The sequence below is a fragment of the Tetrao urogallus genome (genome assembly GCF_951394365.1).
Source record: "Tetrao urogallus genome assembly, chromosome: 25".
In the NCBI taxonomy this organism is placed as follows: Eukaryota; Metazoa; Chordata; class Aves; order Galliformes; family Phasianidae; genus Tetrao; species Tetrao urogallus.
This window is the reverse complement of record NC_136838.1, coordinates 5,030,592-5,052,645: the sequence shown is the minus strand read 5'-3', so window position 1 is coordinate 5,052,645 and position 22,054 is coordinate 5,030,592. Positions and strand designations below refer to the sequence as shown.

The 22,054-nt window shown below is 48.6% G+C and overlaps 1 protein-coding gene across 8 annotated transcripts in view; it reads right to left on the bottom strand.

The window, feature by feature from the left end:
* Positions 1–22,054, bottom strand: part of PTPRS (protein tyrosine phosphatase receptor type S) — a gene marked incomplete at both ends in the record, with an annotated part of 86,057 nt that overhangs the window by 45,784 nt on the left and 18,219 nt on the right. For 5 of the 8 annotated variants that reach the window (XM_079546708.1, XM_079546712.1, XM_079546709.1 and 2 more), the window contains 2 exons: positions 8,786–8,896; positions 17,676–17,864. In XM_079546708.1, coding sequence (XP_079402834.1) covers positions 8,786–8,896; positions 17,676–17,864 — 300 coding nt within the window. Of the gene's footprint in view, positions 1–8,776; positions 8,897–11,196; positions 11,215–17,675; positions 17,865–22,054 lie in introns of all 8 variants that reach the window. The other 3 variants (XM_079546707.1, XM_079546713.1, XM_079546706.1) reach the window with 2 other exon arrangements.

The following is a 22,054-nucleotide window of genomic DNA, read 5'->3' as shown; positions in this document are numbered from 1 at the left end:
AAACATCCACACATCAGCCTGGGATGTGAAAACAACTCCAGCGCTAGCTGAGGCTGGAGATCTCAGCGAGTCCCTAGGTGCATCCCTGCCAGGGCTCAGGGCTGTGACAACAGCATTTACTCTAACAGGAAATACTTGTAGGGCTTGTCTCTGGACACCAGGAACCATGTTTACTGTTTGATTTAATTGCCATACCACTCTGATGTGACTGCTGACATAAGACTTCTCAAGCTGAGAATCTCTGGGTCAGCGTTTGGGTCAGAGCTTAGGAGGAGAGTGGTGATGGGAAGAAAGCTTGAAGAGCAGTGAGAGACTCAATCGAGAGCAATTTCAGCTCTGGCTCCAGCTGGGTTTCATGCATAGCAGCTGAAAAAGTGATTTATTTTCCATCATAAAATGCAGAAAAATGAATCTTTCTGCTTTGTCATCCAACAAACTCGAAGGACTGGAAAGCTAAGAGGAAGAGCTGCCCTCTCTGGAATGGAGAAGTAGTGATGGGGCACTCAAGGCTCCACTTTATAGACCACTTCTCTCACACTCCACCAATTTATCACACATCTCATCGCCCTTCCTTTCTAGGGCTGGGCTCCCTCTGTATGTCTCAGACAGGAACATCCCATTTCCGAAGCAGGGCAGCCCTTTGCTCTTCCAGAACTTCAGCCTGTTTTTCTACTAGTACTCATTCACTGCCTTACAGGGGCACAAAGCAGACTTCTAACCTGGAGACAACAGCATTTCTGAAGGCAGTCTCTGCTACTGTGCAGATAAAAATATCCCAAGTGCCAGTGCAAGGATGGCAGAAGTCACCACCACCACGTGCTTTTCGTCTCTCCCATCAGATGCTGAGGGTGCAGCCAGACCAAGGCCTACAACTCCTGCTGCTCCCAAGAAGCCCCTCAGCCCTGAGTCTCAGGGATGTTTGGTTTCCATGACAGCTTTGTCCAACCTATTTTACAAAGCCAACATGCAGACGCCCGTGCATGCTCCATGTGCATGTGCAGCATCTCCTGACAGACACACACAAGCAGGCACTGACAAACAGACATTTTCAACAGCCAAAAAACTCTCAGGTGCTTTTTTTAAACAAGGATACAGCTCACTGCTGATAGAACCAGACATCACAACTGGAGCTGGACACTTGTGATGCAATTCAAACAGTGCAGGGAAGCAATTTATGAGGCACTGAAAGATTTCTTAACTCCAGTTTGTTTTGAGTTTGTTTTACGCTGCTGGGTATTTCACACAGGCAAACGTGCCCCCCAAGTCCTGGTTAGATTTCAGTAGAAACTGAACAGATCCACTGCTTTTCACAGCCTTTAAAGCCAATTGGTTTTGTTGCTGCTCATCGATACAGAGAGGTTAACTCGGGTTGTGTTCTGTGAGTGGCATTTTTGGTGCATTACTCTTTCCCACAAAAAGGTACCAATCAACATCACTCAGGTTCCCCCCCACCATTCCATTAAAAATTGCTGGGGTCCCCAGGTGGGAGATGTTTTGGAAAGGACAGGTTTACAGACCTGGTCGGAAGAGACACTGGGAGATCCAGGGCTGACTTTTGCAACACCAGAAACCATCCTTACAATGCGTTCCCAGGACGCTGCTAGTGAGAGAAACCTGAGGGACACCCACTGGTTCCACTTGTTAAGCCCTTTCCAGATCAGCTCAAGGAGAAAAATGTTGGAGGAGGAGTGAGGTGGGGAAAGGAGAACATCTACACCAGATCCCACCGCTTCAAACCCCGATTCACGTTAAAAAGCAACCAAAAGATAAACACACTTTATATCTTAAAGGAGAAATTAACTGAAAAAAGGAAAGAACAGAAAGTGAAGTGAGTGGTTGAAAGCACCAAACAAAACCAAATGGTATTAAACATTTTGACACTCAGCAAGCTGCTGCTCCAAATGAGGTGAGAAGGCGGACATTATTGGCCATTTTGGTGAGACAGGAGTCATTCCGTCTTGCTCCAAAATGAGGAGGGGCAGGGGAAAGGGTGCCAAAATAATGTGCAGCCTCTACATTATTAGTGAAGCTTAGATTACACCTGTCCTCCCCTCCCAAAAGGTGGTGCATCCCTGCCCCAGGCTGCGCGGCAGCCGCCCTTCCTCTCCCGTTCCAATTCCAAAATCACCGCACGGTGAGACGCGGCGGGGGTTTGGGTTTCTGACCTCCGTCCCTCCAGAGGAAGAGATACTTCCCCGTGCGCCCACCTCCGTCCTGATTTCCTTCATGGTAAATAAAAATGAATAAGTAAATAGGTAGATAAATAAAGAATGAGACCAAGGCTTGGAATTGGTCTGGAGGAAATCCATTACCTTCCCAATCATTGTTACTTTTCCACTTAAAAACACACATGATTTGAGTGACAGGCTGGCTGAGTATCTCTCGTCTTTTGCAATTCTTTTTTTTTTCTTTTTTTTTTCTGGTGGTTTTTACAGGATTGAATATGAAACAATCAGAACCCAATTGTTTTTCAAGCAGATCCGTAAAACTAAACAGAGGCTTTGCCATGTTATTTTTGTTAATTTGACAAGGTGTAATCTAATTTTTTCCCCTAAAACAAAGAGAACAGCGATGCAAAAGGTGTAAGAGACACAGGCAGGCAGAGATTTTGAGATCAGTACAGCACAGTGTTCCTGCAAAGTGCCCTCTATAGAGATATACATAGATATACATATATATACATATATATATAGTTTTGATTTGCTTTTTTGGGTGGTGGCTTTTCGTATCTGTTTCCTGATACCCTTGAGAAATCCTTCTGCAGAAACACAGCAGATTTGTCGGTTTGGTTTGGAACTACAGTTTCAGAGCTGAGGACACCCCAAAAAGAGGCAGGGTGCTCCCCCACCCGTGGAAGTGCCAACGAGGCCCAAATGGTCACCAAACAACCCCTCTCTGAACTCCAGAGCCTGGAAACCAGCACCGCAGGGGCAGCTGTACGCATGGTGGTTCTGCCTCCCTCTTTCCCGTTAAGGAACTAACTAATGCAAAGCTAGGAAGGGATTCCTATCCCTGTGTTTTAAGACATCAACGACTGTATTGATCTCGTGGACGTTTGTGGAATCCACAGTGCAACTGAAATTATTTCCTTCTGATCTCTAAAGGATACTGAGAGTTAAACAGCTTGGCAGCTGTTCCACTTGTTTATGGAGGGATGGACTGTGGAACCAGCAGCTCTGTTTTAATGGTCAAATTATATGAACTGAACTTAAACCAGGAGAGGACTAAGGGCTACTTTACTCCTTACATTTGTCACATTTTAATAAATTTTGAAGCCGTATTTCCTGAGGTCCTATGCATGCTATTTCTGCATTTTCCATGGCTTTTGTGTTAACTGAATTGAACTAGTTTTGCTCTGATGTGTTTAGCCCTGGCCTGGTTTCACCTTCAGCCTCCAAATGAGTTGAGGTTTTCCAGAGGGCCTTGAAAAATACTGGAAATGTTCTCAGCAGGAACCTGGCTGCAAAACTGCTTCTGGGTGCACGAGCCCCGTGCTCGACTCCAGCAGCAGCAGAGGCACAGCCCAAGCATTGTGCTGCTTTAAATGCCCGTTGAGCCATTTAAAAACCTCTGTGCAGCGACCAGAATCTCGAACAGAGAGGAAAAGGGTTCATCCTTCCAGCACCACAACTGCTGCCTTTTGTAACTCCCGACGGGTCGCTGCTGTGTGAAACAGGGCAACGCTTTGAGTTCTGGTAAATTCAACCACGGCCATTTGCCCGGAACCAGCAGCAGCTCTGCAGAGGTTGCTGAAGCGCAGCCCACAGCGCGGTGCTGTGTTCCTTCCTCCTTCCATCTGTAGTAAGAGAGAGCATGCAGGGACAGTCCTCGCACACTGAGCCAAGCAGCTGGGTATTGAAATCAAAACAGCACAGACGTAAGAGCTTAAAGCTCTCAGTTAGACAGGAGCTACAAACTGCTCCATTTCAAGGGAGCAAAACAGCTGCGGCCATAGACCTTAGACAAGCACTATGGGACCTCTGTGGGGCATGGCCTGGGAGATTCACTGATGCCTGCAGAAAGGCACTGCTGGGTTTCAAGCCTGGTTCCACCCATCAGAGAGCAGTGAGCATCTCAGCTCTTCCGGACAAGACTCGAAGCCTGTTAAAGTGCCAAAAAGGCTTCCTTGTGCCCCAGCTGAAAGAAGGCCACTGAGCTCTGCCAGCCTATGGCTGTGCAGGGAGAGAGGGAGAGGCAGCAGGCTCCAAACCCCACCAGCAAGAAAGACACTCGTTACACAGCACTTCCCAATGGGCCGAGCTGCAGGCACAACTCCTCTCCCCCACTTCTGATCTGCTTCTGCATTTTGAGCTTGGAAATTCCCTGCTAGCAGACTTATTTTGGACTGTGACGCGATCTGATCCACAATGATACACAGTGAAACCACGGGCCAATACCTTCAAGACCATGCCCCTAACTCCCATCACACCAGGTAACTGCCTGGAGTGGGTTTCAAGTCTCTGTTTCCTTGCCCAGTGCCATTCAAGCCTACAGTGACTGCATTCAATTTAGCTTTAGTTTACTGTTCTTATTGCTATTATTGTTTCTATTCACTCTTAAGGAAGAATTTATCTTATGACCTCCTCAGACCACAAGTGATTCTTGCAGCAGCAATGCAGTTAGGGCACGTTAGAGATATTTCATAAAAGATAAAATAAACAAATACAAAAATAAATGGTGTATAAACCCCTTTTTCATTGCATCTAAATCCTAAAACTCAAACTCCTATTCATGAAGGAAAATCCTGTGATCAGTGGTGACTAACACCTTTTAGTGCCAGGCAGGAGGGAGGTGGGATGGGAACACCTTATTTCAAACTCTATTCCTTCTCTCTTGCTCTTTTTAAATAGAGCACGTCTTTTTTTCTTTTTCTTTAAATAGAATGCTGGGGCTGGGAGATGTCTTTTGGTTGTTGTTGGCATTAGGCAAAGTTAGAAGAGCCACAGCTGGCTGCTCTAAAAGACATGATCAACAGTGCAGCATTTCGGAGAGGTACCGTGGTACCTATGGGGGAAGGGGAGAGACTTGAAGGGGGGGGGGAATACCAGTACTGAGGGTCCGAGCACTGAAATCTCAGTATTTTAAGAAAAAGAGAGAGAAAGACAGAGAGAAAGAGAGAGACAGAGAAAGAGAGAGACAGATACTGTGTCAATACTGCACTGGATTTCTCAAAAATCACACAGCTTTAATACCTGTACACTAGGAAAGCCACTCCTTTGGTAGATTATTGAGTAGTGAGGACTGATGGGTGGAGGAAAATGCATAAACAGGGACAGAAGGGCATTCAATTCTGCACAGGGCAAAAGCACCAAGCACCAGAGGTACAACTAACACACTGCAAAAACCCACCTGTTTACTATCCCATGTGGCTGCCCACTCAGGATGCACACATGGGAGGCAACAGAAGCTTAATGGGGATAAACAGGGAGATGAGAAGAGGGAAAAGAGGCATTTTCAGCTCGAATGTAACTTGTCAGATTTCTTACTGCTGTTTACAATGTGGAATGCAGCTGCCAGATGTGCCCCTGCAGCATCTTTCGCGTCTACTGCTGCTGCATTTCTCTTTCCACACTCCTCTCCAAAGGAGGGCTCTGCCTTGTCTGGCAGCGGCACTTCGGAGCTCGCTGCGCAGGCTGCTTTTCGAGGTGCCCCAATGCCAGGGGACGAGGAGGGCCAGCGGGGAGGCAGAGCCGTGAGATGCGGGCTGTGAGGGGCAGACGCCTGCGTGCGGTGGGGCACGGAGGGAGCTCCGTCCTCCCGCGGCAGAGCAGCTCCTGCGTGCGGTGCCTTGGCTCTGCACAGCGCGGCTGGGCCGTCCTGCGTCCTCTGCGTGCAGGAACTGGGGGGCAGCTGCCCCCAGCCGAGGCACGCGGCCCGGCCCTGCCCTCGCTCTGCCGACCTCCTGATGATCTCCGACCATCTTTTCCACTTCCCAGGTCCCTCCCTCCCCTCACGACAAAGGCTCGTCCCCAACAGCAGTGCTTCCACGGACAGGCGTTAGAGCTGTGTGACCCCTTCCTGCTGAGGACTGGGGGTTCGGTTACCACTGGGGGGGCAGGAACACTGGCTTCTCACAATGCGTTTGGAATCAACTACAGCACAGCATAACCAACCAGAACTGAAACGGGAAACCAAGAGAAAGCAAAAAACCCAACGGAACGAACCACTTAGAAAGTAATTGTAAATCCACTTCAAATCAATCAGAATCGTAGAAAAGGAAAAAAAAAAAAAAGACAAACCAAACAAAAAAAACTATACATACTTATATACAGAAAAAAATAATTGGTAATTAATTTAAAAAGTGCATGCAAAGAAGATTGTTACATTCTCCTATCATGCATCAGGCCCAATGTCCAAACGGCAAGGTAACCATGACGACAGAAAGTGCAAGAACTCAGCAACATTACCAAAGGATGCATAGAGGCCCACAATGCAACTCAACTCATCTCCGCAAGACCCGGGAACAGCGGGTCTCGCTCATCTTAAAGATTTCTTGCTTTTTCTCTTTTTTTTAAATTATTTTTTTTTAATTTTCATTTTTTATTTTCTCTTAAGAATGTAAAAATGTGGGTAAAGAAAGTAAAAAAGAAAAAAACCACACCAACCTTCTCGTAGCTCTGAGGGATGTTAAGGGGGTTTGATGCGGAACACAATGACATGAGGAGAAGAGAAAAATAGGGGAAACACAGAGAGAGTAAAAAAAGGCCTTCTCAAGGCTGTCAGCTGCAAATTGATTGTTGTTTTTTTTTCTTTTTCTTTTTTTTTTTTCTCTTAATCAAAACAAAAGGAAAGGAAAAAAAATGAAGATAGTAACGACCCTCCTTCCTCGCCTTCCTGCCTTCCCCCTCCCATCCAGCCAGGCCACAGCAGGCGAGCTCTGCAGGGCCGGCCCGCCAGCCGTCCTGGCCCAGAACCGTCCGGGCCGAGGGGCGCCGACCTGCGGAGCCGCCGGGGGGCGGCGGGGGCCGCGGCGGGTCCCTGCAGAGCACTCGGCCCCGGCGCAGCCCTGCTGCCCGCGCTCCCCCCGCCCCAACCCGGCTCTGAGTGAGGAAAAGGAAATCGTTAGAAGGAGAAAAGGAAACCCAAAGCGAAACATTTCCTCGCAGTGTTCACTTACAACTCCTATCCCGGGTGCTCTACAGACAAGCGAGCTATGGGAGAAACAAGGCATTGGGAACGCGGGAGTGTTGGAGCCTCTCTTAGAACAAAAATCGGGAAGAAAAAGGCGCGTGAACGTTCCCTCCCACCAACGCATAATCCACTGCAGAAACCTGTTACCTTTCCACGATAATAACAGACAAGAAACAAGAATTAAACAGCATGAGAAGCGCCCGCTGAGCCGCCTGCACCCCGCAGGGAAGGCCTGGCTGCGGCCACGTCTGCGGGAGGGCTCCGAGTGGCCAGAAAGGTGGAGATTTGGGAAGAAACGAATAGCAGAAAATCACCACCTTTTTTGCTTGTTTGTTTGTTTTTTGTTACTGTTTGTTTTAGAGAAAGAGCCCCAGACATTTCATCTGTCTGCCCTGGATGAGCATCAGATCCAGCCTGCCCCAGAGTAGGATCAGGAACTGCCCTGAATGAGTATCAGTCCGGATTTGCATCCCAAAAAGCAGCATTTCGGGTCCTGACTGACAGGGCAAATTTCAAAATGCAATTTTCCAGCTGGCCACAAAAGGCTATTTAAAAATGTAGCTTGGAAACGTTAAATTATTAAAAGCCTTCTCTCCATGCGCATGTGATTTAGTGAGCGTGAGACACGAGCGAGAGCGAGACAGAGAGGGAGAAAGGAGCGCCGGAGCACAGCTCTGTGCGGGGCTGCAGAGGGAACGGGGGTGGGGTGGGCGGCGCTTCCTCTGCCATGGGATGGAAATGGGAACAGTTTGCTGGGATGGAATTTTGCTTTTTTTTCCTCCCGATGGTATTTTTCTTTTTTTTTTTTTTTTTTTAAAGTGAGAAGGACCGGTCCTGCTCTCTCATTATCAAAAGTTTTGCTCTGGAAAGATATTAAACCAAAGCCACACACAAATGTTACAGATGAGAGAGACGAAAATAGAACAAAGAAAGCAGAAAGGCAACAGCCCCTGGGTGGGAGTAGATCGAGGGGGCACTCAGCAGGAGCCGGTCCCGTCATCTGTTCCGTGTGACACGGGCAAAGGGATTTGTCACTGATGGCAGAGATGTCTGCTGGCCCCTCCAAGCTCTGCAGCTCTGCCTGCGGCAGCGCTCGCACCCAAGGCATCAGTGACAAAGTGCTGCTGGCAAAGGGAAAACCGGCTGGAACACAAGCAGGGAGTTGGGGATGTCCCCTCCTGCTGCAACCTGGGAAGGTCCTGGGTGAAAGGGTCTGGCAGGGGGGTGCTGAGGAGGTCCTCCCCTCCTCTCACACCCCTACCAGCAAAACTGAGACCTTCCCACTTCCAGCCAGCAGGGATTCTTAGTGAGGAAAGGGGATTATGGCCTCTGCAGCCAAAGCTAGGTGCTCCTCTCTGGGCTGATGCTGGCAGATTCTTGGACTGGTCTGGATTGCACTCGGCTTCACAAGGGTGACACAGCCTTGTACCGCTGCTCTGCAGCTCTCGGGTGCCGGCCGGAGCCCCAGCAGCAGGGAGGAACTCAGGGTACACCAGGACAGCCCTGCGAGCTCAGGAGAGCACTGCAGGGATCCGAGCAGAAGCACCAGAGCTTTCCCCGTGCTCAGCACAGGAGCAAATGAGAGCGCTGGGGACAAACGACGGCCACGGGGAGGGCGGTATCTGCCAGCGCTGCGGGCCGACACGCTCCCTACCTCTCACGTAAAGGTTTGCAGGTGAGGAGTAGCGCACTCCCGCGCTGTTGCTGGCGACGCATTCGTACTTCCCCTGGTCTGTCTCCTCGCTGCTTTCGATCTGCAGGCCACCTGGCAGGAGAGAGGGAGACCGCAGCACAGACAGTCATCACCACTTTGTTTTCAGAGGAAGCAGGAGCATCAGTGTTGCTTTCTCCTCCCCTCAGGCAAACACGCGCCTGAACGCTGCTAGGGGTCTTGGGATGGGAAAGGAAGAGCCCTGCCAGGATCAGCTCCTGCCTGTGCTCTGCGCTACAGCTGGACGTGGCCAGCAGGAAGGGAAGCCTCACACCCGCCTCTGGATGAAGTGTCACTCTGTACTGAACTAATTAGCAGAAATACCGACTGTTGTGACTTCTGCAATGCAGACATTCTGCACCAGAACTCATGAAATCAGCTTCAGTAATCCGTATTACTGCGATCGCCAGAAATCTGTCTGAAGACAGTCAGCTTCCCCCTGCTCCATCTGAAGCAGCAACCGCAGGGATGGCGGGATTGTCACCCAACGTCCAGCATCCCTGGAGCGCTCTTACCAGTGTTCTGTGCCTCAGTTTGTGACTGAGGAATCTCACAGGAGATGAAGTGTGAAAATCACATTACTGCTAATGAATATTTTCAAATTGCGTGTTAGGCCTATGCTGACTGGACCAAAAGGATTACATTATTTTCTTAAACCTGTAAATTATTGGAGCTGACAAGAACATACCGGGAGCCCAAACTAAATACCCCCGTAAGCAGACATGCATGTATATGCAGCATGTAACTACATGGAAGAAAACTGCCTCATTTACCTCAAAGGGCTTCACTCCTGCAAAACTTCAGTTAGAATACATACAACATAAATAATTCACCGGGCTATCAAATGTTTTATGTATTAGGAGTACATGATTATACTACAGAAATGGGCAGAGCTCACATGAGCCGAGACTCCTAACTCCCATCCCTGGAAAAAGCAATAATAGTAAAAACAATTCCAGATCTAATATTAATGATAGCATCTTCAGTCGGGTGCAGATGCAGCCCCTTCAGAGCGATGTGTCTGCGTGGGGAGGACATGGAGCTTGTGCTGTGTGTGCAGGGTGCAGCAGGATGCTGTGCGGGAAGCCGTGAGGCTGCAAGTGCTTCTGACAGCAACGGGGTGTGAAAGTGCAGCTCCCACCCAGACCCACTGCGTCTGGTAGATCCCAAAGGCAGGACAGAGAGAATGAAAAAAAAACCACAGCAGCGCTAAATCGAACTGAAGTCATTTCAAAAGAACCTGAGGGTATTTCAGTGTGAGAGGAGTGAGAAACCAAACGCTGAAGCTTCACACTGAAACATCAGCTGAGCATTTTTCACACTGAACTGAGGCTCGAGTATCATCTGCCTTCTGAAACTTCCACAGAGGCGGAGAGCTGCTTGGGGAGCCTTCCCAGAAACTTCTGTTTGTCTGGACAAATCTGTGATAACTTCAGCTGGTTCCAGGCAAACCTGGCGCCCACGAGTGCTGCTCATTGGAGCGTGCGATGGGGCGAACGCAGCGCAGAGCAGGAGCAGCACCGAACTGCAGCACACAGCTGTACTGCAGGGATGAGGACCCAATCCCTCATCCTGACCATCACAGCTTTGCTGGTGAATGCAGTGTGGAAGTTACCCTGCAATCAGCTGCCAGGAGCCAACGGAGATGATGTGTGAAAAAATAATTATCTCACACACAGCACCTGATGCTGGTTTTTACCAACAGAGATTTACAGTCTTTTAAACTTGTCGGTGCTAAAGCAAGGTTCCAAAGGTGTGTGCACACTCTTCCTGCTGACTTTCATCGACAGCCGGAGCTCTTTTGGGCCTCCATTAATGACACAGTGCAGAAGCTACTTACCATGGGTATCTCTTCCAGAAAAACCTAAGGGTGAGAGAGTGGAGAGGAGAGGGGAAGACGGCCCTGAAGACAAGGAGATGGGAGCCTGAGCAAAGGACTGGAAAACTTCCACTACAATCAGTGGCTCAGGATCACTTTGCACCAGTTAAGAGAGACTCTAACTATTTACCAAGCTTTGATAACATTTACTGCCCAAGACAATCTTCTGTCCTTTGCAGTCCTGGAGAGATCAGCTCTTAAAACTCTGCCATAAATCTGAGGCAGTACAGCCTGAGACGTTATTAGAATAACAGTACCGGTATTACCGAGTGCACCCAGCAAACAGAAACAGACATCATAACCATATATAAAATAAAGACAGGTATAAAAAAGAAATAAATATCCAGAGGTGAAGCAGGACAAGAGAACGTAACACAACAACAAGAATCTGGATTGAGTACAGGTCAATGAAACAGGAACTGAGTGGAGAGAAGTGTTTGGAGAGTGGGTGAGTGAGTGGTGGGGGGTGTCTTACCTCGGATCGGTGTACCTTCTGCAAAGAAAACAAAGAAAAGAAGTGAAAAGACTGCAAAAGCCCCAACACCTGGATTGCCTGTGGGAAAAGGACCTGAGTCAAGGAAGACAGTTCCCAGTAGGAAACTTCCTGTGCTATCTCAAATTAGAGGGACAGACTGAAGAGGGTTCGGGTACTCAAGGTGGGATGCCCTTTATAAAGCAGTCCAATTCAGCTGGCTGTTTACAGAGCCTCCGTGGCACTTATCTTGGAAGCTCTTTGAGACTGGCTCCATTTTGCTGGTAAGAATGGATAGAAAGTGTTCAAGCTCTCAGCTAACGTTACTGTTTGTTATTTGCAGAACGTGTGATGAACCTGCACATCTTCATCACCCTGGGGGCAAAGAGACAGCATTATGTTGGTGTCAGCCAAGTCACAGAAAGGACATCCAGGTACCCTGCATCACATTTAGAGTTGCAGGTCTGATCCCAGCTCTGCCAGCGAATTCCCAGTTCCAAACTTGAGCTTTTGGCACGGATGTGTGAGGAATTCAATGCGTGTCCTTAACAGGACCTTCAGTTATCCTTCAGTGGCTCAGCACAGAGATTGAAGCCAGATGCTCCGCATTAAATAAAGTTGTGCTACTGCTCAAGTGCAGGGGGTGCTCATGCCACCGTTCTAGAATCATCCCAAACCCCAGTGCAGGAGAGGGTATTTTTGGAGAGAAGAGCCCTGCTCTGCTTGTTGTGGTTTTTATTCAAACCCCCTCCAGTTGTCTCCAGTGCCTGACATGAGTGTTCTGCCTGGGCAGGTCTCACAGATGAGAGGAGGTGACTTCATCATGGCTGTGAACCACACCACAGCCCAGGTGGCAGCAAAATCACTGTGCCCCTGTTTGACCTCTGGAGCTTGAAACCATCTTCCTTTGAAAACACGGCAGGTCCTTTTGCTCACAGCGGCATTCAAACTCGTTACACAGCTTATTAAAAAAGGGAGGTTGATTGCTTTGCTTTTTTACCCCAATCCTGAGAACAGAGCAGATTCCGCAATTCCAAATATTGCCTCTTACTTGGGAAAAGCACAAGAGTTTCTCCGTAACCGTAACAACTGCTGTCACTCTGCAGCCAGGGCTCGTACTGAGCACTACTGGACAAATAGCAGCCTGCACACTCTCCTCTCCCCCGGCGAGAATTGCGTTCCCCTCTCTAAAGATGGGGAAACCGAGGTTGAGGCGAAGCAATGCGCCCGCGGTGGCAGGGAGCGCTGCGGCAGAGGAGCCCAGGCCTCCCGCGTGTCGGCTGCCTGAGCCACAGCCTCCCTGCAGCGCTCAGCCCTGCTCACCCTTCTTGTGCTGCGGCTCAGTCCTCCGTTTTCAGGATAGAAGGTAAAAATATACAGATACTGATTACAGTTTGTCTTTATTTTTCAAAGGAGATGAGGGGAGAGAGGTATTATAGTGTTAGGATATTAGATTCTAGGTGTACTCAGCTTCTAGTTAAGAGGTTAGGTTATTTGCTAGAGAAAAGTTAGCGTCTAGTTAGGGTTAGGAACTAGCTAAGGTTAATAAAGCAGGCCGGTTAGCTATCAAAGGGACAAAGGTTGGAGAGACAGCGCTTGAAAGAGGTGGGGGAGCAAGAATTTGGGCAGATCTCCACACGGGAGACGGCAGGAAGGTCTGGAAAAGCGAGAGACAAAGCAGCAAAGGGTTATAGATCAACTCAGTGGAAACAAAAACAGCCTCCAATCCTTCTGTCTCAAAACTGGAGTGAAAATCTGCCATCTGTGGCACAAATCTGGAACGAGGCTAATGGGAAGCGGGTTGAGAGGGGAGGAGACCCCAGCAGCACCCACTGCTGTAATGTTTTGTTGGCCTTGCCAGGCTTTGCAACTTCCTGCAAAGGCACACCACAACGGGCACGAGAAACGTGATGGAAGTTTGAGCTGTGTCACATTGGAGAGACAGTGGCAGAACCGCCCCGTGTTACCGTAGGCTGATTATTCCCTGTTCCACCTAAACATCAGAGCTGTCCCTGGAAACAGGCTGCTGGCAGCTCTTGGGGAGCCAAGCAATGCTGCTGCGATGCTTCCAATTCTCACTCTGGCATTTGGGACACAGAGGTGAGGAGCAAAACACGGTTATAAGATGGCCCACAGCTGGGACAGAGGTGACAGAATTTGAACCAAAACGAGATCAGATAACTCTCAAGGGAAGAACGGTAGTTTGAATGGTGGCAGGGACACAGATGGTAGATTTTCACTACTGGAGTTTCACATCTAACCAGCTTCATTTTCAATTTAGGGGAGCGGGATGACGCTAGAAGGGGATCGGGGTAGAATAATAGCACCAGCTTTGCAGGAAAACAAAAGGAGGAAGAGTTCCCATGGATGCAGATCTCCCAGGTGGAAAGTAGGTTATGCAAAATATTCATTTTGCCTTCTGCATCCCCCTAGGAACAGAAAATCTGTTCGTTCAGGAAAAACACTGAGGCTGCACAAGCCCAGACGGCCAGCATAGCATTCAGCAGCAGAGGCAAAAGGCACCCGGCCCTGGGACCAAGATGGTGCCAGGCAGAACTCCATGCGCAGGCGTCTCCCTGGGCAGAGAAGATGGGATCTGCTCTTCCACCATCCCTTTCTCTAACTCTTCCCACACAGCAAGCTGCCCACGATTCTCTAAGCCTTCAACACAGGGAGAGGAGGAAAGTCACCATTGCCATGGTAATGACAGAAAACACATCCCCACCTTCTGTCAGACCACGTGTGAGAACACGTGTGTGCTGCGCTCCTCTCCCGAGGGCTGGAGAGAGCTTTCTATTCTAAACAAGCAAGCAATCATCAAGGGTCTTCTGCAATTTTAAAATGCCGGATCCTGGGTGACAGCTGCAATTGCTACATCTCTGATCACAAAAGGGGACGTGGCACAGGAGCTCTGCAGGGCTTCTCAGGGGACAGAGCTGACGTGGACGGGGTGCTTTTCCAACCGCCGGTGACAAACAGCCTCAATTTGGAAATGCTGCATCCTCACCTCTCCCTTCCAAAAAATCCAATAACTCTGTTAGATGTGAAACTCCAGGACCTCCTGCAGGTGTGAACACAATTATCACAGGTCCGGGGTACAAGCTACTGTGTATTTGGGGAATTCCAGGACAACTGTTGCTAAGTTACAAAAAAGTCTATCCAATGTTAGGAGGTTCATATTTAGCTGTTATCTCTTCATACAGATTTATTAATTAGGATTATTATTATTCTTTTTGTAGCCTGCAATACCCCTGCAGAAATTATTAAGAGGGCAGAAGATCCCTACTGAAAGAGTTAGTAGAAGAAATGCATGGCATGCCTCTCAGAAAGCTGTTACAAAGGAATTAGTTTAAAGGTGAGGGCTACAAATCTCCACATTAGCAGGTTTGGGGATTTCATTTAGCTTTGGTTTTTTGGTTTGTTTTTTGTTTGTTTTTTTTTTTTAATTGAACAAACTTACCAAAGGTCTCTGAATGTAAAAAATAGTGAAAAAAAGACAAAAAAGAAAAAAATTAAGTTTGTTAGAGCCACTTATTTAGAAAGCAGAAGACAACACACAAGACACAAAAGGTTTTAGGGTTCCTCTGATGAAAGAAGCCAACTGCTGAGCGCCTCCCGCTGTCCCCCATAGGTGGCACGGCTGAGCAGAGGACATTGCCTGCTGCTCCTGTGCACAGGCAGAATCGTCCATTCGTCGTCCACCACCGAGGCCACTTACACTCACAGGCAGTCTGGGTTGCTACGGTTGAGATCTTGGTGTAAGACTGAGGGAAACAGGCGGCCAGACAGAGCTTTCTCCCATTTTTCTCTGGCGGACAATTCAGGCTTTCACTCTATCTAAACGATCAAACATGAAGACTCCCACTTGCTCGGAAGGAATGTCTGGAGACGGAGGGAGGGCCGATGGCTGGAGGAAAGCTGCGTGTCTAACAGCATCACTACCTGTTCCTCACTTACACTGAACTCTTAACACAAACGGCACCACGGGACGATGTGAACTGAACGGCTGCAGCCTCGGAGGACCATCTGCATTGACAGTGAGGTACCTGGCTGTTTTAATATAAACAAGAACTAAATCTGGACACGGCTGCCCAATTTTGCAGAGTTCTGTGAGTGACATTTCATCTCTACCTTTTAATGAGCTAATTTGCATGTTTGCCACTAAATCCTGTACCAATACAAATTCAGGCCTTAACGCCCTCCCTAGTTCTTAACACCCTCTGTAATAAAGCGCCATGGATGCCGCCCTCTGCAAGGCAGAACCTTTGTGGCTGTCCTGTCCCGTCTTGTCCTGCTGCATGTCCCTGTGCCCATCTCCATCAGGGAGCACTGCACAGCCAAGTCTTCAGAGACAGCACAGCCGCTGGCTTGTGTGCTAAGTCTGTTAGAGATAGAGCTCCCACTGCTCCTCCCTGCGCTCCCTTTCACAGAGGGTTTGTCCAACACCCGTTAGTTGGCTGTAATCGTAATTTCCCAGAGGTTGGATTACAGTGACACTGCTGGCCTGTGTGTGGAAGACACTGAAGCTCATTAGCAGTGTCCTGAAGCATCCAGTGCCCTAATGTGTGCTAGTGCTACACTCCGGGCAGCAAAGCTTGTTTTCTGTAAAGGTAAATGTATCAAATTAAGTCCTGACATCAGCAGCACTCGCATCATCAGCGCTCTGACAGGCAAGACCATGCACATCGCACACTGGTTACAAATGCACACTTGAAATCTCCTTTGCCTTGGTCTGGATGACCCTGATGTTAACGTTCTCCACTTTCACAGGCCTTTGCATTGCAAAACATGCAAGTTTTGGAAAGCCCTACAAGTAGATGAAATAGGACAATAAAGCAGAACCTTTCAGTCCTCCCGTGTGAACAGCCACCTGCGCTCCTTCCACAGAAGCAACAGGTTTCTGCCCCAGAGGACAGCAGGGATGCTTCACCAGCTTACTAATTCAAAGAAGCTGTAAATGAGATTAATTTTTCAGCAGGCATCTTCAGATTTACCAGAAAGGTCAAGGGTTCCCTCAGAGGCAAACCAATTCACTGAAAAAAAAATGCAGCATTCAGGTGGCTTTAAGGAAAGCATCAGATCAAACCCAGTTCAGGAGTATAAAGGCATTCTAGCAAGATGATAAATGTATTAAAAATAATCTGCCTGTGCATTACTCACACTTCAGCTCATGGTCACAGAGCATGATATAATTCTAGTTTACCTCTCATTATTTATGCTGAGTGATTTTTTTTATTTGCATTTGACTCAGCTGCTACAATAAAACAGAGAGGTCAATCTCATCTGGGTTTGTGGGATTCACCAATCCATTCTAATTCTAACAAAGCAGCTTAAATATCTGCTTGTTAGTTTGCTTCACTGAATAAGGAAGCATTGATGCAGGTGTACAAAAGCTACACCGAAGTGGAACTACACCGAGCCAAACCGGTGGCTGCGGAATAACGAATTTTTGTGTTTGATTCCTGCTAGGTCCAACAACAAGGAATGTTTTCTCCAGGTGGGGTGAGAGCGGTCGGTCCAAGCAGCACCTGAAGAGGACCACTTCTGTGGGTAGTTTTTGTCAAGAAGTAAAACTTGCACCGCTTGTTTCATAATGGCAGTTATCAGCAAGAAAGCAGGGAGGGTTTTGCGTGGATCTTCTTTTAAGCTAAGAAATTACTTTATCAGAAGCATTCATTAATAAATCCACCTGTGCCCTCCTTGCATGTGTGCACATACACACTCACACTGCGAACCAGGATATTTAACAACTACACAAACAGCTCCTGAAACATGGATATTGGGAGATGTCACGTTGACACACAAAAACAACAAACGTAAACAAAAGAAGCAGATGGACAAGCAGATGGGGAAAGACAGAGAACTGACAAGAGCCACGGAGCTGGGGTACATCTGTTCGCAAAGATCCACTCCACTGCACTGCCACTGAGCACTGAGGGGTCGCTCACTGCTCACAACTGCTCTCCAGCAATGACTGCAGGGATGTGATGCCAGAGAGATCCCGCAAGAGCTGCTCTTCATACCAGCTCTGACAAGCTCCATTTACACCCACAGGATCCTGCTTCCACAGCTGCAGACCTTACACCAGGTGTGCGTGGCCTAGTGCGCTGTCTTGTCCCAGTGATTCTTTCCCCAGCTCTTGCTCTGAGGAGGAAACCCACAGCCCCTATCCAATTTCCCAAACTGCAGTAACATCATTACTGAGGCAAGCAGACTGGTTACAGCATCTCCTGCAGGAGAACCAGCTTCCCTTTCTGCTTTCCTTTGTAACAGGGAAGGGCAGGAAAATGGGGTGCAGGGGAAAGAGCCCCAATCATTTCCTGGATAAGAATGTGAATCCCAAAAGCGAAGGAAAGCAAATGACCCAACGCACACCTGCAAGGCTGCGTTTATAGGCCCCCTCCTCTGTTTCAGAAACCTCTGGGCATTCCTTAACAACTGTATCTATATCTTGATTCTCTGACCTCACACAGAGACCTCACCTGATCTCAGCTGCTTTATTCTCCCGTTGCTCGTGCTTGGGTCGACAGGCAGGAAATCCTTAAACCAGGTGATCTCTGGGTCTGGGTTCCCACTGGCTGCACAGAGCATTGTGGCCGTTCGTGTCCGCTCCACCACTTTCAGCTGGGGCCCCATGTCAATGTTTGGGAAGCCGGGAGGCAACTGGTCCTCTGGTGGGAGAGAAAAAGCACAGCGGTTACACACACAGCTGGGACCAGGGCAGCTGGAGGGGCTGTTCAACAGAACACGCCAAAAAACGCAGTCAGGCAGAACTGCTGCCCAGTTCTCTGAGCAGTGAGATTCAAGGAAAGGCTACTGCAAATCATCCATGGATGGCCTGCGAAAACATGTCAAGCAGTGAAGTCTACCCTCCTGCACGTTATGTGCGACCATCCTAATGCCCCACAAGAAAAGTTTTACAGTTAAATACAAAATCTGAGTCTAAAAAGCTTTGGGGCATCTCAAAGTCTCTCCAGATCTTGCAGTGCATCCCTCTCCCAGGAAAGCGACTCGCACATACTTGCTCCTACAGCAGAAGCTCTGCATACATATGGCACAGATCCCTGTCTGCAGAGTACAGCACAGACAGCCACATCTGAAAGGAGTAATTCTTCCTTCCCCCCCAAGCCCCACAATGCAAAACAAACTGCGCAAGAGGAATAATGAAAGCGACTACATGAAAAGGAATGTCAAAAACGCAGTGAAAACGAGGAGGGAAAGGAGAGGAAAATATCATCCAGCTGTAGTTACCAGAGGGGACACACAGAGCAACAGTGAGCCAAGTGCTGTCAGACAGGGTGTGATGTTCAGCTCTATCGGAGTGCTGCTACCATGCAAGAGGGATGCAGCACCAGGACCGCGCAGCCGGGCTCAGCAGAGCTCCCTGCCGCCTCTCAGCCCTGCCCTCACCTTCACTAACGAGGAGGAGGAGGGCAATCCTAACCAGCGTTGGCTAATTTGTGATAACTAATATAAAACGTTAGTGCTTCCCCCATAATCTTTGTCACATCTTCGCATGTTTAAAAATGGGCACTGTTTCCTTCTCTGATCATTACTGGAGCGTTATACGCCGTCCAGTGTGACTCAGTGCAGAGTGAAATATCTTCTCATAAATCAAAGGAACCTGACCACAAACAAAAACACGTACCAACCACCTCATGACTGCAAAAGTAATACAGGTTTCAAAGCATGGACTGACTTTCAGCTGTATAAAGAAGCAGCTATTTCAGTGCATCTGAAATGCCTCAAAACCAGGTACTACCTTCAAAACAGAGACGCAAACGCCCTTAACCAGGGACTGATCCAAACCTTTGAGGTCTCACTTCACCGGGCTGTTCTCAGGCTTTGCAACACCCTCCAAACAGCATTTGGTTTTGTGGATCACGTGTGCTGCAAAGGCCCAGCCCCCCCCAGGAGGGAGCTGAGGGCTGGAGAGCTCAGGGAATTGCTTTGCCTTCGCACAGCTTTCAGCCAGGCTTTTAACGTCTTCTCTTCCCTTCTCCCATTTAACCAGGCGGTGGTGTGTTGTTAAGGAGCTGCAGAGCTGCTGCCGCATTGGCTGCAGATGACATCATTATTGATTACTGCTTTTATCCTGCTCCCTGGCGATGCTACTCCACCTGGCTCAGACCCACGCCCGTTAATTTCATGAACCAATTAATACGTGTGCATGTGTGCTGGGGGAGGCCTGGTACAACTACTACTGCCGAGTGTTTCTAATTAAACAAAATGTTAATCTTGCAGCACATTGTGCAGAATTCCTCTGAGTTTAATTAAAACAACTGCGACTAGAGGCGTGATCAGATTTGAGGATCAGATCGACAGAGGAAGCACCACCGAACATCACACACTGCACTGATCCAAGAGCTCAGATTTCCTTCCTGCCAGGAAAGTGAAACTGGCTTCATCCCCTAACAATTGGATTCCCTTTAATAATGCAATTACAGTCTCAGCTCAATCCCCACAAGACATGCACACGCACGCCCTGCCACCTCCTCCTCAATCCCCAAACACCAGCCCGGACCTGTTACCAAGTAAATAAACAAGGGATGGTTTGGATTGTGAATTCTCTTTCTAAAAGCAGCCCAGACAACTGCAGGAACAAAAGAGGGAAGATGCAAGCTTGGAAGGCACACCTGGCCTGCTGCTGAATCCCAGGCTAGCTCATGCAGGCGAGTGTTGTCACGCGCTGCACTTGCCGTTCTAACAGAGCTCATCCTGCTCTTAGACTGAGAAGTGTAAAGGTTTCTCTTGAGAAAAAGCTGGTGAGTTATCTCAAGGCCACTGAACAAAGTAGGGTGAGAAGCAGCAGGCGAGGAAAAACTGAGGGAGGCAGGGAGAGGAGAGCACTTCAGCATTCATTTGTATGAAATCCTACTGGAGGCTGTGCTGTGCCGGGAGCCGCGCATGCACTGATGCACACACGGTCCTACAGACAGAGCAAAGGGCACCAACTGCAGCAAAGGAGACACTCGCTGCTTCTCGTCCCTCGAGAAGGTGGCAGCTTTGTGTCTAGATAATCAGTCGTGCTAGAAATGAGGATGATGAAGGAAGATAAAGCGGGTGTTGCTGCTGCTCTTTTTCCCGCAGGGCGCGCAGTTATTTAATAATTTAGAAGAGGAGGAGGGTGTGAGCACGTACAGATGAGCTACGTATTGAATGCAGAAAGCTACAATGAGGGTGTTGTTGAAGAAAAGAGGAATTTCTTGCTTTTCTCTGGAGATACACAGCCCTGCTCACGGATACCGGCTGGTCTTTCATCAGCCCGCCATCCTCACTCCAACGGTGAAGAGCCAAGAGCAGCTCAAATGACACTGATCTTAAGCAGAACCAGGATCAGAATCCAGAACTTGTGAAGCTTAGTCCTGTCTTCTTCATCAACTTTATGAGTATGTTACAAGCATCCCCGTCCCCACCACGAATCCCTGAAGGATGCACCTTGTGAAGTGACACCCAGTTCCTCCCATCAGGATATACACTGCTGTGTCTCAGCTAACCACGACCACGCAGCCAAAGACAGATTTGATACATGCCAGGAGTCTCAGCAACGTGCTCTGCTTGTTGATTCCCTGCATTCTGATCTGAGAGTTCTGCTACGAAGATAACTAAGTGGGCTCACAGACACTCAGATACATGAGCTGGCCCCCTCAACAGTGCAGGTAATACCCAGCCCTCCCTGCCACCAGCGTGCTCCTATGCGCTCCGCTGAATTAAAACTGGCCTGACGTTTTTCATAAGCTACAAAACTAATCTGCTTTCTACTTGGCCTGATCTTCAGGTCGTTACAGGAACAGCCAAGCAAGACCAGTTTGAAGCACATCTGCCAAGATCTTCTCGAGTGGCCAGGTAACACCTCCGAGCTCTGCCTCAGCACGCGCTCCCGTGGGGCTCAATGCTTTCTGCTGAGCATCCAGAACTCATTTGTGTTTTGTTGACCTAAAGCCAACGATTACAAAATCCAACCAAACAGCAGAAGTCTTGCTAGAACATTCTACATGCCCACACCAGATGTCCTCTTTGAGTAGGAAATGTGTGACGGAAATTTCAGGGCAGGACTGCTAGAGAAATGAACGCTTCATAAGAAAACAACACGGAATCTCTAAAAAAAAGGCTGAATGTCCGAACCCAGCAGCCTGACCCACACACCGGTAATAACTGCCACAGACCTCACGTGTCTAACAGCCAGCCTCCTCGATTTTCCAGAGTGCAGCAATCCTTGGGAAAAGACAGCATCAGCCAGCGCACGGTGAGCTGTCAGGGCGCAGCAGACGTTGCTCCATTACATTCAACTGGACCGAGCGCTGTTTTTTGTGGGATCAATGTACAATTCATGTTGCATTTACTAACGACTCACAAAGGGGAGCCCCCATGGAACTCTATCAGCTTCAATAAAGCAAAGAACCAATCTCTGCCTGCCCCTGCTCCAAATGCAGCTCGCTGCCTCCGCACAGCAGAGGCAATGCAGGCAGAAGGCTGCAGCCCGGTCTCCTGCAGGCAGGGTGAGGCAGGGAGAGAACCTCCATGGCACAAGAATCGCTGCCATGGGCTGCTACAGAAGTGGAGGGAAGATAAAACCTGTGTATAGGAAGCAGTAACAGTAATAATAAAAGTTAAATTATGCACATCTTTCCTGGAGTGAGGAGCTTACAGAAACAATACCAACTGAGAGCTGGGGTGCCTGTGTCAACTAGCTTCCCTTCTGCCTAAGTTATTATGAAAAATGACAGCAGCTGGAGTCAACAATAACTGGAAAATGCTTCCCAAGACCACATTCCTTCCTTTTCTTTGGGCTCTGCAGGAATCAGGTTTGCAGGCACTACTTCCAGCCTGCTGTGGAAAGAACAGCAAGTTCCAGACTATA